The 15,031-nt window shown below is 53.0% G+C and overlaps 1 protein-coding gene across 1 annotated transcript in view; it reads left to right on the forward strand.

Annotated features, from left to right (window-relative positions):
• Positions 1–15,031, forward strand: part of SULF2 (sulfatase 2) — a 111,033-nt gene that overhangs the window by 71,203 nt on the left and 24,799 nt on the right. Inside the window, exons 4-5 of the mRNA XM_032838695.1 lie at positions 2,018–2,169; positions 12,681–12,850. Of these exons, the coding sequence (XP_032694586.1) occupies positions 2,018–2,169; positions 12,681–12,850 (322 nt within the window). The remainder of the gene's footprint in view (positions 1–2,017; positions 2,170–12,680; positions 12,851–15,031) is intronic.

Consider the following 15,031-nt stretch of genomic DNA (forward strand, 5'->3'; position numbering starts at 1 on the left):
TCCCACTCCCAGGCGGTGCCGGTTACCTGCCGGGCCTCCAGGAAAACCCCCGTGGAGGGCTCCCTCTCCGTCCCCACCCTCCCCGCCCAGACCCAGGGCAGCTCTCTGTGCTTTCTCGAAGGTTCCAGGTGGAGGGAACCGTCTCCTCCTCTGCGGGCATCAGAGGCCAGCCGCAGTCCACTCCTCCCTCTACGGATGTTCACCTCCCCTGTCTGTCTCTTCTCATCTTGGGCTCTGAACTGACGCCCACTGAACACCCCCAGTTTGCCAGGCGCAGCGCTAAGCGCTCTGCTGGCACCATCTCTTTGGCTCCTTCAGCGGTCTGGAACTCTCCCATTCTCGAGCTCTCAGCACCGTCTCCTGCGCGTCTCCGAGCCCCGGCATCCTCATCCAAAGGAGAGCGCTGGCGCAGGGCCTCTGTCTCTGGAAAAACTCTCACAGATTTTTCCATTTCTTCAAAATGGCCTTATAGGTTATAATTATTAAAAATCATCCTTGCTCGTTGAGAAGCAAAAAGAACAAGAAAGTACCATAAAGAAGATCTGGTGTGTTACCTCCTCGCCTGCAGAGTTTGGGGGTACATCCCCTTCGAGGGGAACCCGGGTGATTTTCCTTACGTAAGCCACATCGCTGGTGTGAAAGGCGAATGTGGAGACGCGCGGATGTCCAGCCCAGTGGGGTTTCGGCAGGAGACAGAATGAGCCTGTCCCCCAAGCAGCACCCCCACGCCCAGCGAGAACCCCTACTTTGTTCTTCAACACCATAGATCTGGTTTTGGCTCTCTAGGAACATCCTATGAATGAGATCGTACAGCATTCTTTTATCTCTGGTTTATTTCTCTTCACGCGATTAGCCGCAGTTACTGGGTGTGGCACCGGTTGGTCCAGTCTCCTTCTGGAGCGGTACTCATTCCCCTCTGCACCTAGCCGGCAGGGTCTTCAAGCATGTAGGTTCGTAAAAATAAGGACGCGATTCTTTCCCACTCAAGCTGACGGGCTCCGTGAAGTCCGTCTACAGCAGCTTTTGCTGATGGGCGTCTGCCTTGTTTCTGGTTACGGGCTCTCATGAACAGTGCTGCACATGACTTCGGGAATGAAGGAATGCCTTCCTGCTGAGTCAATGCCCAGGATTCGAATCACTGGGTCAGAAGGTAGGAGCGAGTTCAAGGTTAGCGGAGTCTGCCGGTCAGGGCCTGCCTGGAGATGGGCCAGTCTGCACGTCCCCTGGCAGGTATATCGGGGGCCAGTTGCTCCAACCCCCAGCAACAGCTGGTATCGTTCATGGTCTATACTAGCCATTCTGCTCACCGTGCCGTAGACGGACTTCACGGAGCCCGTCAGCTTGAGTGGGAAAGAATCGCGTCCTTATTTTTACGAACCTACACCGTCGCTTAGCGTTGGCTTCCATTAGGAAGGTAGGACATGAACCGTAGCACGGGAGTCTGCAATTTTGTCGTCCGGAGCAATCAATGATATGATAATATTCCACAGCAGGGGTGGCAGAGATCATGAAATAAACTCTTTTTTTTTTTTTTTAAAGATTTTATTTATTTATTTGACAGAGAGAGATCACAAGCAGGCAGAGAGGCAGGCAGAGAGAGAGGAGGAGGCAGGCTCCCTGCTGAGCAGAGAGCCCGATGTGGGGCTCGATCCCAGGACTCTGAGATCATGACCTGAGCCGAAGGCAGCGGCTTAACCCACTGAGCCACCCAGGCGCCCCCATGAAATAAACTCTTTTTTCAGTTATCGCTACTTTGAAATTACTACTCTTTGCAAGCTAACATCTTTTTTGAAAGGGCGTTACTGTATGGCAGATTCTCTTAACAGATAACCGTATTTCAGAATAACTTATCTTCTCTATCATCCTATATATTTGATCTTACTCCTCTAAAAGCGTTTGAGAAGGAGGCTCAGAGGGTAGCACTGTTTTCGTACCCTGGGGACCCAGTGGTTGGGGACGGAGGAGACGTTTGCTCCCTGCTTTCTCACGTGGCCTCCTGATCCTTCTCCTCCTCCAGCTTTCTTTGGAAAGTATCTTAATGAGTACAACGGTTCCTACGTGCCGCCGGGCTGGAAGGAGTGGGTCGGCCTTCTTAAAAACTCCCGTTTTTATAACTACACGCTCTGCCGGAACGGGGTGAAGGAGAAGCACGGCTTTGACTACTCCAAGGTAAGTCCTGCCTGTCCCTGGCTGGGGGACAGTTAGGAGCGTGACACGGGAGCTTAACTGCCTGGCTTCGGGGGCTGGTGACCTTTACTTCCGTGAGGGACCTCGAGCAGCTGCTGCTTCTCCATGTGTGCATCTCTCAAATAATAGTCTGTGTCGGAGAGAAATGGTCACAGGATGGCCAAGCAGGGTGTTCCTATGGAAAGTGTGCCTACAGACAGTCCAGCCCAGTGAATGTTCACAGCCGGATAGGCACATGTCACCAGCACACGGGGAGGACAAGAAGCAGACTGTCACCGCCAGCTCCAGAAGTCCCCTCCCATAACTCCTCCCACGGGGACAGCCTCGGCTCCGACTGGCAGCAGGACACTGTTACTCCTGTGTCTGGCTCCTTTGGCTTCCCCCCACGTTGAGACCCATCCCTGCTGTCCCGTGGGGGTGCAGAACATGTGCTCTCATCATATGACATTCGCTGTGTGGTTGTACCTCAGTGTCTTTGTTTGTCCTCCATGTAATAGTTTTTCTAGTCCTACTGATTTGTCTCATGTGGGACAGAGAGCACAGATCGGATGTGGACAGCTCAGGGAGTGCTCACGCCTGGGTGAGCACCTGCGTCAAGATATAAAGCATTTCCGGCCCCCAGAGTCTCCCTTGTACACCTTCCCAGTCAAAAGTCCCTCCCCCAAGGTAACCTCTGGTCCAGCTTCCATCACCATGGACTGGATTTGCGTGTTCTAGAACCTCACATCCATGGAATCACGTGGTATGGGCTCTTTGGGGTGGGACACCTGTGACAGTCCTCCCCGCACCTGCACACCATCAGCGGCACGTCCCCTCGTTGCCACGTAGCGATGTTGTGCGAGTGGCAGGTGTGAGTCAGTGCAGCCCCTGATGGACAGGGTGGGCCTGTTACGAACGAGGCTGCAGTGAACACACGGCTTTGCACAGACGTAGGTAGTCTTCTCTCCTGGTTACACACCTGCGAGGAGAATCGCGGAGACGTAGGATGGGTTCCGGGGTTGAACCAGCTGACAGCCCCAGCCAGGAATGTTACAAGGGTTCCAGTTCCTCCACATTCGTCGGTAACACTGGTACTGTCTTCTTCATTGTTCTCTTGCACTGGGTATAGTGGCGATTCATTGTAGTCTTATCAGAAAGGTTGTTGAGGATCACCTAAGTTAATACACGTAGAGTATCCGAGAGCCCCTTCCATACAGTGATACTACTACAAAGTAGCTCAGATCAGGACAGCAAACTCTCTCTGTAGAGGACCGTATACTAAATATTTTACAGTTTACAAGCCATACAGTCTCTGTTGCAAGTACTTAAGTTTCCCACTGTAGTGTAAAAGCCACCACAGGTAATGTGTGAACAAGTAAGCATGGCTCGTTCCAATAAAACTTTATTTATAAAAATAGACAGTGGCCCTGGTTTGGCCCACGGGGTATAGTTTGCTGATTCTTGGTTTAAATGAGGAGGGGGAAGGGAGGAGGAGGAGAAGAGACTGACTGTGATGTATCATCTGAACTTCCCATTAAAAAAAAAAATCTGGAAACCAGCGAATATTCCTGTCCCCACTAAATCTTCAAAGCCAACTCGTGCATCTGCCTGCAGCTTTCTTGATCCGTTCTTTCTCCCCAACATTCTTCCCTTCCCTCTCCCTTCCCCACTGTCACTGCCACTAGCCCTGCGCCTGGCTGACTGTCATAAACAGGGCTCTCTGGGTTAGGGGATGATTCCTCGGGGCTGCCCTCCTTAGTTCATCTCCCTCTGAATCACTACACAAGGTCCCCCCCCGCCCCCAGGCAGAAGTGACCAAGAGACAGGCAGTCACACACACAGGACTGCAAGTGGGAAGTAGGGGAGACAGTAGGGAATGGTGGGGACTGTGGAGAAATGTATCTAAGAGGGGAAAGCCAACTCAAATCAGACCTGTCAGTCCCACATAGAAAGGTGAGCCCAAGATGGCCAGGTTTTCTGATTTTTCAGCAGAAGCTACAAATGTATGCATTTTTCCCTGTGAACACTCCTGATTTTGAAATATTGGCAATGCACTCAGACTTTCCTAACATCCTGAGTGAATCAAGTTTGCCTGAAGGCCAGACCTGACCCCTGGATGGGCCGCACTGTGCTGCTCTTTTGCCCGCTGCCACCACCGTCCCCGGGACTGTGCAGTGAGCTTCTCTTCTTGGAGGCAGCGGACTGGAGTTCAGAGCCCCACTTCTACGCATTACGTTTCCTTCTTGGTTATGCTCCCTACTCCTAAGAGGCTCAATTCCCCAGCCTGGAAAATGGGCACAGCCCTGCATAAGTAATCATGTGCACATCTACTTAGCACCTATGGTGGCCCAGCCGTGCTGCGTGTTTTGTGTGTCGCGTTTCTGACCTTCCCAGCCATTATACGCGTGAGCAGACTGGTTGGATTTGGTTGTGTTACTCAACAACTATTTGTTGAGAGCCTGCTCTGTGCCAGACACTGTGTCAGGTGCTGGGTGTTCAAGGATGAGCAGAGACAGACCCAGGCGCTCACAGTCTGGGATGTGGAGTGTGTCATTACCTGGGGAGTGATGCGCATGTGTCAAAGCCAGAACACATGTAAAAGCACAGGTATGCACACATGCACATGTGCGCACACGCACACACACGCCAGCCCTGTCCCCTGTTTCAGCACCGCCAGCAGGAGCCAGTTCAAGCAGACCAGACTTGTCAGTTATTACAACCATCTCCAAATCTTTACTAGTGCTCTCATGCCCTGAATTTATCCAAGTCTTCTCCATCTTCTCGTCCATGAATCCTTCCCCGAGGGCCCTAAACTACAGGGTTTATTCTTTCTTGAATCAGACTGGCCTCTCTCAGTCGCTTGGGAACAGAAACTCAACTCAGAATGGTTCAGCTGAAGAGGAAACGTATCTGCCGATTTAACGGTCCAGCAGTAATGGCATCAGACATAGCTGGATCCAGGGGCTCAAAAACAAAATCTTTAGATGGTGGTTTCTCCTCTAAGCTCTGTTTTCTTCTCTCCAGCGCCTCCCTCCCCTCCCTTCCTCTCCATCCCCCTCTCCCTTTCCCTGCCCCGGTAGCAACATGGCTCTCCCTCTGTCCTCTCACCTAACCTGCCCAGCTAAGAGTAAGGGAGTCTCCTTCCCAGGATTCCAAGCAAGTCTCATTGCATCTCATTGGCTCTGGATGAGTCACATGTCTTCCCCTGAACCAATCAGTGTGCCCAGAGAGGGAGGCAGTGTTTCAAAGGGCTGTAGTCACATGGCTCCACTCCTGTGCAGGAGATAGGGACCTCGGGAGCCCTGCCGGGCAGCCAGACCCTGGAACATCAGCTGAGAATAGACCCCATGTGAAATGAAGATGAAAAGCTTCCACAGAAGAAAGCTGAACAGATGCTCCGGGGCCTAAAAACACCCTATCCCACTCCCCTTCTGAGAACACGAGCACATTTGGGGATCCCTCCCACCTTTGACAGGGGATCACTACTGATGTGTCCCCTAACTGAGTCTGGTCAGTTCAGGCCCTGGGGGAGGAAACCACGTGTGACGTCACCTGGGCAGCGCCCCCTGTGGTTGCTCTGTGTCTCACTCTGCACAGGGCAGGTCTTCTTCCCCTCCCAGGTGAATTAATTCCAAAGTGCTGGTGAGGGGATTTATAAGCTACAAATACAAATTGTAGTGTCTTGGGGCTGAACCCACTGCTTCCCTCCTCCTAAACTCAGCACAGGCAGATTCTCCAAAACCTAGAAAAACCCACCCCGTCCTTGTTAAAATTCCTCACCACGTCCATGCCTGGTCTCAGAGCAGCCCTGTAATCAAGTTATCCAGGGACACTCAGAGTCCCTTTGGGGCTGACGACGGGACACACAGCAGCTGTTTTTCCACCCCGTTTCCTGCCACAGACACATCTCCCCTGTGAATGAGAGGAACCCTGTGGGAGGATTCCTGGGCCCCCTGTTAGCGGAGGCCTGGGAACAGAGGGGATAGGGGCCCTTTGGAGTCAGAGCTGGCGCAGGTCCAGGGTTAAGACCTGAGGCGGGCAACAGGCAGTGAGGGCCAGGGCGTCGGGAGGGAGCCAGAGGGAGCTGGGGGTCTCAGCAGAGGCTGAGCCGGGGAGCCCGTGCTCCAGCAGCCTGAAGAGTGAGATAGATGTCTCTACCGGGGTTCATTGTAGGCCTCCTTGGCTTCAGTAGGTGGCCCAGCTGGGGAAGAAGTGACAGTCCTTCCCTCGTTCCTTCATAAGGCCCTTTGAGGACTCAGTCCTGAGTCACTATTCCCAAGACCAGATGCCCTACAAAGGGTCCTGATGGCAAGGTGGACAGAGAGGCAGCGATGATGAGAGAGGAATGATACAGCACACGTGCTGAGAGCCAGAGAGGGCTGGAGAAGGTGGGAGTGGCGGCGGAAGGAGCTAGGAATGACAAGGGTCAGATTGCAGAAGAGGCTTCCAGGTGGGGAGTAGATGAGGCCCAGGTGGCACAAAGGCCCTGAGGGATGGCGTTCTCTGTAAACTTGGATGAGACCACCCTTTGATCCCGAATTTGTGCTTCTCTGTTCCAGAGAAGCCTCCCTCATGTGCAGGAGGGGAGCGGGTTGAGTTGCTGCTTGCAGCTTTGTTTGTTATCGAAAGAAATCACTGTAGGCCACCAATGTGGGAAGTGATTAAGTGACCACGAAGGAACCCTACACTGGAGGATTCTAGAAAAAGACAAGGGAGATCTGTGTGTAAAGCCATCAGAAGGGCTTTGGACATAGGGCTGAAGGCAAGAGCGTGGTGCAGAGAGAGCGCCTCCAGACCCCTGTTCAGATGTCACCCACCTAGACCACCGTGTGTCAAGGGCACCCCCCAGCTGATCACCACTGACGCACCACACCTGTGCAGAGCACTGGTCCACTTATGTCTGTCTCCTCGCATTAGAATACAAGGCCCTCGAAGGCAGGCGTGGGATTCGTTGTGTTCCCTGCTGTGTTTGTTGAATGACTAAATGAATACGCACAGTATGATCTGATCAGCCTGAACAAGATGCCTAAAGCAGTGCTATAAGTCATGTAACAACACATCTGAAAAAGTGCTTCCTGGTAATGGACAAAAGGGGTCAAGATCATAAGCAGGGGTGAGGAGTGACGGAAGGGAACCAGATTTGTCTGGACTGTTTTCAGCTTCGTGTGGAAAACACAGGCATGTGATTCTTGAGGAAGAAGGAGTAGCGCTAACTTAGACGTAACATGGAGCGGACCTGGTGAAATCATTGTACATGATACAGAACTGACCATGTGTTTCTCGCCATAGCCTACACCGCATATGCCATTACTCTTCAAAACCAGCACGAGAGGAAACTGAGGCATAGGGAGGCTAAGAAACGAGGCCACCCGGCTTGTAAGTAGTAGAGCTCAGGATTCAAACCCGGGCCATCTGGCTTCCAAATCTGTTCTCTGAACTAAGGCCCGTGGGCCAAGTCCTGCCCACCAAGTGTTTTTGTCGGAACTTTGAGCTTAGAATGGTTTTTCTATTTCTAACTCATTGAAAAAAAAAAAAATCCAAAAAAGAGCAGCTTTCATGACACGTGAAAACGACATGAAATTTACAATTCACCAGGCCTCTTGTTTTACTGGAGCGCAGACATGCCCGTTCATTTACGTGGTGGCTGCTTTCCTGCTGCAGTGACAGTGAGACATCTGGCCTGCAAAGCCTCACACATTTCCTAGCCGACCCTTTACAGAAAAGCTTTGTTGATGCTTAGTGTAAACCACCATATACTCATTAACAACTTTGTGCGGGGAAAGCGATGGAACAGATAAAAAAATACAAAGGCCTGAGGTCTCGCTCTGAGTACATTGCTTGTTTGTTTCATGACCTCAGTTTCCCCATCTGTCAAATGGGCACGAAGTCCACTTCTCAGAGTTGCCGTGAAGGTCAGTTGAGCAAAGATGTGACAACAATCAGAGTCCATGTTCATCGTGGGTTTTCTCAGAGCTGGGCTCCTTGCTGAGTGCTTTTATGCATTTGTCCGGTGCTCACACCACCATCTGGAGAAGGGACTGTTATTGGGCCCATTTTTTAGATGCAGAGACTGAGCTGCAGCAAGGTAGTGGTTGGCCCACAGATAGCAGGTGAAGAAGCTAGGGAGCAAGCCCAGAGTTTCTGACTCCAGAGCCCTCGGCTTCATGAAATACGATTGCTCCTTAAAGCGATGTGACTCTCTTCTGAACACAAACTGCTGTAGAAGTTTCCACAGGGACAGGATCAGCTCTAGGATTCAGAATAAAAGTTTGACCTGCTGCCCGGGGAGCCAGAGGCTCAGAAGAGGAGACCCTCTGTTACAGGTTGACTTGCCAAGTGAGAGAATATCAAGAGGTGGGCTTGAGGGCTGCCCCCTGGAGGGAGGGGGACAACCTCCCTTCCCTGCCCCACCATCACCCTCCAACCAGGTCTCGGGAGCAAAACCATCATTCTCAAGGCACAACCCTAGAGCAGCTCATACGGGCTGCCCAATCGGAAAAGTTAACTAGCCCTGGGAGCCAGGAGACTCCAGTTTGGGGGGATAGCCTGAGAAATGTGGGGTGAACTGGCTTATCTCACCCAAGTTCAGACAAGAGGTAGAACCCCAGGCTTCCGCGGGATGAAGTGTGTGGATCTCCCAGGGGGCACCCATGGGACACGTTTCTCTGGACACCCAGGTCCAGGGAAGAAGAGGAGCGTCCCATCGTGCCAGCTGTGGTCCCTTGATTGTCCTTACAGTCTCTGTCCCCCGTCCCCAGCAGCCAGAGATAATCCTAAGTGAGTGAAAACTTCCTGTCCCTCCCAGATCCTCTGCCTTCTTGCTGCTAATGAGAATGCTTTTCCACACCCTGCACAGGACTGTGATCACCATGGGGACAGGGATCCGTGACCATGTCCCAAGCCCTTAACAGGAAACCCGGCACCCTGGGAACAGGCACCCAACAAGTATTTGTTAAGTGAGCACATAAATGAGAAACAGCAGCAAAGGCCAAGCCTGCAGAATGAGGCAGGGCGTGAGACGGGCCAGCCCGTCCTGTCACCGAGCTCCCCAGGAGCGCGCCCCACACCCCACAGGCTTCCTCGGCTAAATGACCATTTGGGGGAAATGGATGCTTTTGCCCAGAGCTGCAGGCTAGCAATCTCCGCAGATGTACTGGGTTCCTCTTGGTTTACTGATCAGAGTCGGTCGGAGGTCATGATGGAGAGGGGAAGCGGGACACTGCTGTGGCTGATAAGCTCCAGTTAGGAGCAAAGTCCCCAGAAGCTGGCATCACCGCCCACTTGCACAGGCATGGCCGAGAGGGCATCGGGGGAAGTTTAGCCCCTCACCTAGGAGAGCAGGAATGGGCCTGGCACAGGGCTACAGAGAGGAGAGAGTTCCTCATAATCTATCAGCTGATCTCCAGGTTCTAGAAAATTCATCTTTTAGCCTGCTTGGTCCCCTCCCCTGTCCCACCCTTCCTGTTAACAACCCACATCCTTGACTCCTTCCTGGCTGACCCAGGCACCCAGTGAAGCTTGTCCAGAACTTAGCACTCCTGCCTTCGCTCTGATATTTTCTTTCTCCTGGACCCCATCTCTATACCCTTCACCCAAACCCCATCTCTATACCCTTCACCCAAACCGGAAATCAGGTGGCAGGGCATGAGGTGGGGGAGGGAGGTGTGACTCTCCCTCTCCACATGCAGCCAATGGACACATTGTCTGTCCCAGCCGTGACTGGACAATGCCACTGTCCCCCCGGCCCAGGTCCCCTATCCCTCACTCTAATGTCTGGATGCTCAGTACTGTGGCCAGAGAGCTGGCATGTCCTCGTGGGCCCACCTGTGGCTCACTGCCCACCCCTGGAATAAAGGCAGTGTCCCCTTCAATCCACATGGATGGCCAGATGCTGTAGCCGGCGGAGGTTGGCAGAGCCTTAGCTGGCGTCCAAGTGGCTTTGAAGAGGACCCAGAGGGTGGGTGCTCTCAGATACGCGGGAAATCGGCCACACCACCAAGACAGCCAGTGTGAGCCCGTTTGTCAGAGCTGGCTCCATGCAAGGCGCCGTGTCAAGGGCTTTTCATCTCCCAGCACTTGAGCCCCTCCTGGCAGCCTGGAGAGGCCGACCCACTCATCCCAGCACACATTTCTAAACATGTAATATCACAGGTCATAGGAGCCCCCATGTTACCCTCCCTGGGAGGTAACCAGCCCCCTGCTAAGGGCCGTGGATGCCTTTGTTCTATTGCCTGTGCAGATATCCCAAACAATACATAACATTTGGTGAGGTTTTCGCCTGCACACAAATGGTGTTGGATCATGCATGTCCCTCCACGGCCTGCTTTCCTCACCCAGTGCCAGGCCGGTAAGGTCCTTCCGTGTCCATCCAGGTGGCTCAGAGCTTGTGCTTTCCGGATGATGGATCATGGCACTGTAGGTCTCTCCTGGGAAGGGATGTGCATGGTGGCTTTTCAGAAAACACGTTTAATCACAGCCAACGAGGCATGTCATTCCAAAAGCAAGCACTGAGGATGGACTTATTACAGAGAGCGGCGGCAGCCCTCCACATGGCTCCCCACCAGCCTGAGGCAGCAGGTTTCAGCTTCTGGTCCCCACCGTGCTCATGGCCACGTCCGTGGGTCCCTCTGTCCTTTTAAGAACTTTCCCAGCCCCTCCAGGCCATGCTCCACAATGTAGCAGGAGCTCTTTGACTTAGGTGACCTATAGTGTTATTTTTATGTGATAGGTTCTACAGAATCCTCATAGAAAACCTTTTGTCATTTTCCAAAAGTAGTCATAAAAAGTACTCCAGGAAAAGTATACAAAGTAGCAAGTAACTTTCTCCCCCATCTCTCCCTTTATCCCAGACCCCAGTTAGCACACTGATAATCTGTCCTTCTAGATTCTTCTTGGGTGCTCAAAAGCAGATGGAGTTAGGGATTTGGCTTCTCCTCTGCACACTGCTACCCTCCATCCCCACAGAAAGATGGGATTTTCCTGGTTTGAGAGTAACTCACTCTTTCCCTCAAAAGTGTGATCTCAGACAGCTTTCCATCACAGTAACTGCGGACTTGCTTCCATGCAATGTCTGTCCAGCACTGCATTGTATGAAAACAGCGTGAACTCATTAATCACGTCCCTGTTGCTAGTCACTGCAGTACATTTCTGCTTTATGAACACAGCTGCAGTGGCCATCCTTGTGATCGGTGTGGTGTCAAGTGTCCCAGAAGGCGTGTCTTGGAAGCCAGGGCACACCTGCTGGTGTCCATCCTACGGTTCACTTCAGGGTAGAAGCTGTAGTCATTTCTTGACGTTTTCATCTGCAAAATATTACCTCATTTTGAAAGTGATCATTTCGGACAGAGCTGCTCCCCAGGGAGCAGCAGATAAATTTCAGGAACTCGTTACCTTCTTGCAAGATTAGCAGCTAAAGATTTTTTACCAAGTTCAAGATGAGTTTAGGCAAAGCTCAGCTTTGTAGCTGAGCTTTTAAAGCCCTCAGTTTCTGTGTGTCCCTCTTCCTCCCGATCCTCTCTCATCCTGCCCCCCCCCCCCTGCCCACTTGCAGCTCATTTTCTGCCTCAGAGTCCCTGCATCTGTCGTTCCTTCTGCCTGGAACACTTCCTCTGGATCAACGATTCTCAGCCCTGGCTGCACACTGGAACTCCTAGGAGCTTTTAAAAAGCCCAGTGCCTGGGGAAAACCACAGACCAATTAAACCAGCATCTCTGGCAGTAGGCTCACACCTCAGCAATGCTCCCCCAAGGATTCCGGAAGGCAGTTGAGGGCCAACCCCAATGACAAAGATCTTCCCGTGCCCAGCTCATCACTCAGGACTCAGCCCCAGTGTCACCTTCTCAGAGAGGCCCTCCCTGACTGCCCCAGCTAAAGTATGCCCCCACTCCAGCTCCTTAGTCACAGCTTATTTCCATCATCTATCACACATTTGTCACTGTCTTGGTTCTGGGTTTACATGGTCGGCTGCTCCTGCCCCCAGCACAGCACTCCGGGAATACAGGGATGGCCCCACCCTGTTCAGCAGTATTTCTGGAACCTCCAAAAGACTTCAGGTTTAGGAAACAAGACTCAGGAGGCCTGGCTGCAATATTTACCAGCTGTGTGACATTAGGCAATTCACTTAACTTCCCTATGCCTTAATCTCTTGTTCCAGAAAACAAGAATTCACATCACCCCTACTTTCTGCAGTTGTACAAGAATTAAATGAACTGATACAAGTAAACACAGAGCTACTCCTGGCATTCCGTGAGCGCTCAAAAGTGTGAGCTAGTATTATTTTTATATCCATGACAAATGGACGACAGATTGCAACTTCTCCCCATCCTCCATAAGCCCCTCTGCTTCTTTTTCTCCATTAGCGCCATCTCCTTGCTCACTGATTGGCTTTCTGCCCCTGGACGATCAGCAGCCCACCACCACCACCCCCTGCCCGGGGATGGGGCAGGGATTGTCTGTCTGGATGAGTGCGGTGGCCCAGCTCCTCACACGTTCTCCTATCTCTCCCCTACCCCCAGGACTACCTGACAGACCTCATCACCAACGACAGCGTGAGCTTCTTCCGCTCGTCCAAGAAGATGTACCCCCACCGGCCCGTCCTGATGGTCATCAGCCACGCGGCCCCCCACGGCCCCGAAGACTCCGCCCCCCAGTACTCGAGCCTCTTCCCCAACGCCTCCCAGCACATGTAAGTTCCAGCACCCTGCCCGCAGAGCCACTGGGTGGTGTGAGGGTGGGAGGGTCAGGCTTCAGGATGCTAATGGCATGACGGTGACAGAGCTGTGCCTTGTCTCAAATCCTCCTGGTGCAAAGACCCCAGGAACACATTGCTCACTTGGGGTGACACCGGTCGCAAATCAGCCAGGCAGGCCAATGGGCCAAAGCCAGTGGCAGGTGTTAAGTCAGGACCCTCGTCCTCCCCTGACCCCAGGAGGTCTGTGTGTGCATTGTGGTATAGTGGGTTTCCTTTGTGATCCTGTCTATTTTATGCATTTCAAATCATTTTTTTGAGAAGAGGTCCGTAGCCTCATTAGACTGTGGGTACTTTCCACAGCCTTTCCTGAGCCGTTGGCCACGTGACAGGCTCCTTGCTGAGTCCTTACACGGCACCGAACCCCTGAACAGTCACAATGACCCTCGAAGTATGATTTATCCATTCCGTGTAACAATTACCCCGACACTGAGCAGCTAAAACCGCAAACGTGTATTTGGTCACAGTGTGTGAGTCAGGCACCTGGGGGCAGCCTGTCCGGAAGGTTCTAGCGCTGGGCCTCCTGCAGTTCTAATCCAGGTGTCAGCCTGGGCTGCAGCCACCTGCGGCCAGCCTGGGGCGCATCCCCACGGCAGCCCCTCGGCACCAGCCTCTCCGGAGGGTTGTTTGGGTGTCCTCACTGCATGGCAACCAGCAGTCTTCCTCCAGAGCAAATGATCTAAGATGGAGGAACGGACTCAGGGGCCTGGGGTAGGCAGAGAGAGGTCGAGAAGGAAGCCAGAGTTTTTTTGTCGTAATCTAAAAATGACACACCATTGCTGTGCCGTTTTCTCGTGGTCGCACAGAGGTGTGCTGCCAGTGTGGGAGGGGGGACACAGGGTGTGGATGCCAGGAAGTGGGGGCCATCGAGAGCTACCGTGGAGGCTGCCTACCACACCTGGCATTCCCAGTTCACAGATGAGAAGACCGAGGCACAGAGAGGCGAGGTAACTCGGGGCCGGGGGAACCACAGAGCCAGATTTGGGTCCTGCCCCCAGCCCCACCTCCCATCTCTCTACCCACCCTTCCATCCTCCTCCCTCCAGGTGGCTAGTAAATCTCTCTGGAAAGTTCTCTCTCTCCCTGCCTCCAGCCACCTCCCGCTTAGCAGTGAGTGATACCCAGCAGCCCTTGCTGTGACATTGGGGCGACAAGGACAGGGCAATTTGGAATCCGCCTGAATATTCAGGGTGTTTAATTGTCATTATAATCAGACTGTGTTGCCCTCCTCATCCCCTCGCTGTAATTACTTTCTGACAGTGCCCAGAGTGACTCCGAGAGGAGGAGGCAGTGTGCTCACCTCCCGATCCCCTGGTCTTCGGGGAAGAGATTGGACAGATGGTGAACGGCATTCCAGGGGCCGTGGCATCCCCTCGCTCCCCCGCTTGCAGCCCCGCCTCTCTGCACACCTGAGTTGCCCGCCCGCACCCCCAGCCCGCTCCGAGGGGTGTGGGCAGCTCAGTCCCACCTAGGGAGACGCCTGGGGTGGGGAGCGGGGGCCAGGTCGGCTCCGCTTCTGCAGCTTCTCCTTTAAAAGAGGTGCAGGCATCCCTCCTCCCAGGCAGCCCTCGAGTTTCATGAGATTGTTTGACATTGCCTGCTCATTTATTTTCCCTTTGAAATGAAAATTATAGAAATTGAACATGAGGAACGCCTGCTATTACTTACCCAGAGAATCCCCCCGCCTTGTGAAGGAGGACTGTGTTTGGAGGGCTCTCCTGTCTCTGGGGTATAATCATTTGCAAAACAAAACCAAAAACCAGAAACTTCTGCAGCTGGGATATTTAATTATGACAGTCAAGGAGGGGGGTGAGGAGGAGACAGGGCCCTGCTGGTGGGTCAGAGTTCTAGATCTTTCTGTCCAGAGGCTCCTGTCCAGCTGCTGCCCAGTCAAGTTTGGTGTCCCCTTCTTGACGTGGGCCTCATGGGCTCTCCCAGACGCTGCCTGGTGCGGGGTCCCACACCACCTGCCTGGGGCCCCATCCCACTTCCACACATCTGGACACACATGCGAGATGCAGACAGAGACACGCAGACTCACACGAACACATATCTGCTCACACAAACATACAAAGATACACATAGATACACACGTAGATACCCGGACACACACAAAGGT

The sequence above is a fragment of the Lontra canadensis genome, unplaced genomic scaffold (assembly GCF_010015895.1).
Source record: "Lontra canadensis isolate GAN:19392208 unplaced genomic scaffold, GSC_riverotter_1.0 scaffold105, whole genome shotgun sequence".
Classification (NCBI taxonomy): domain Eukaryota; kingdom Metazoa; phylum Chordata; class Mammalia; order Carnivora; family Mustelidae; genus Lontra; species Lontra canadensis.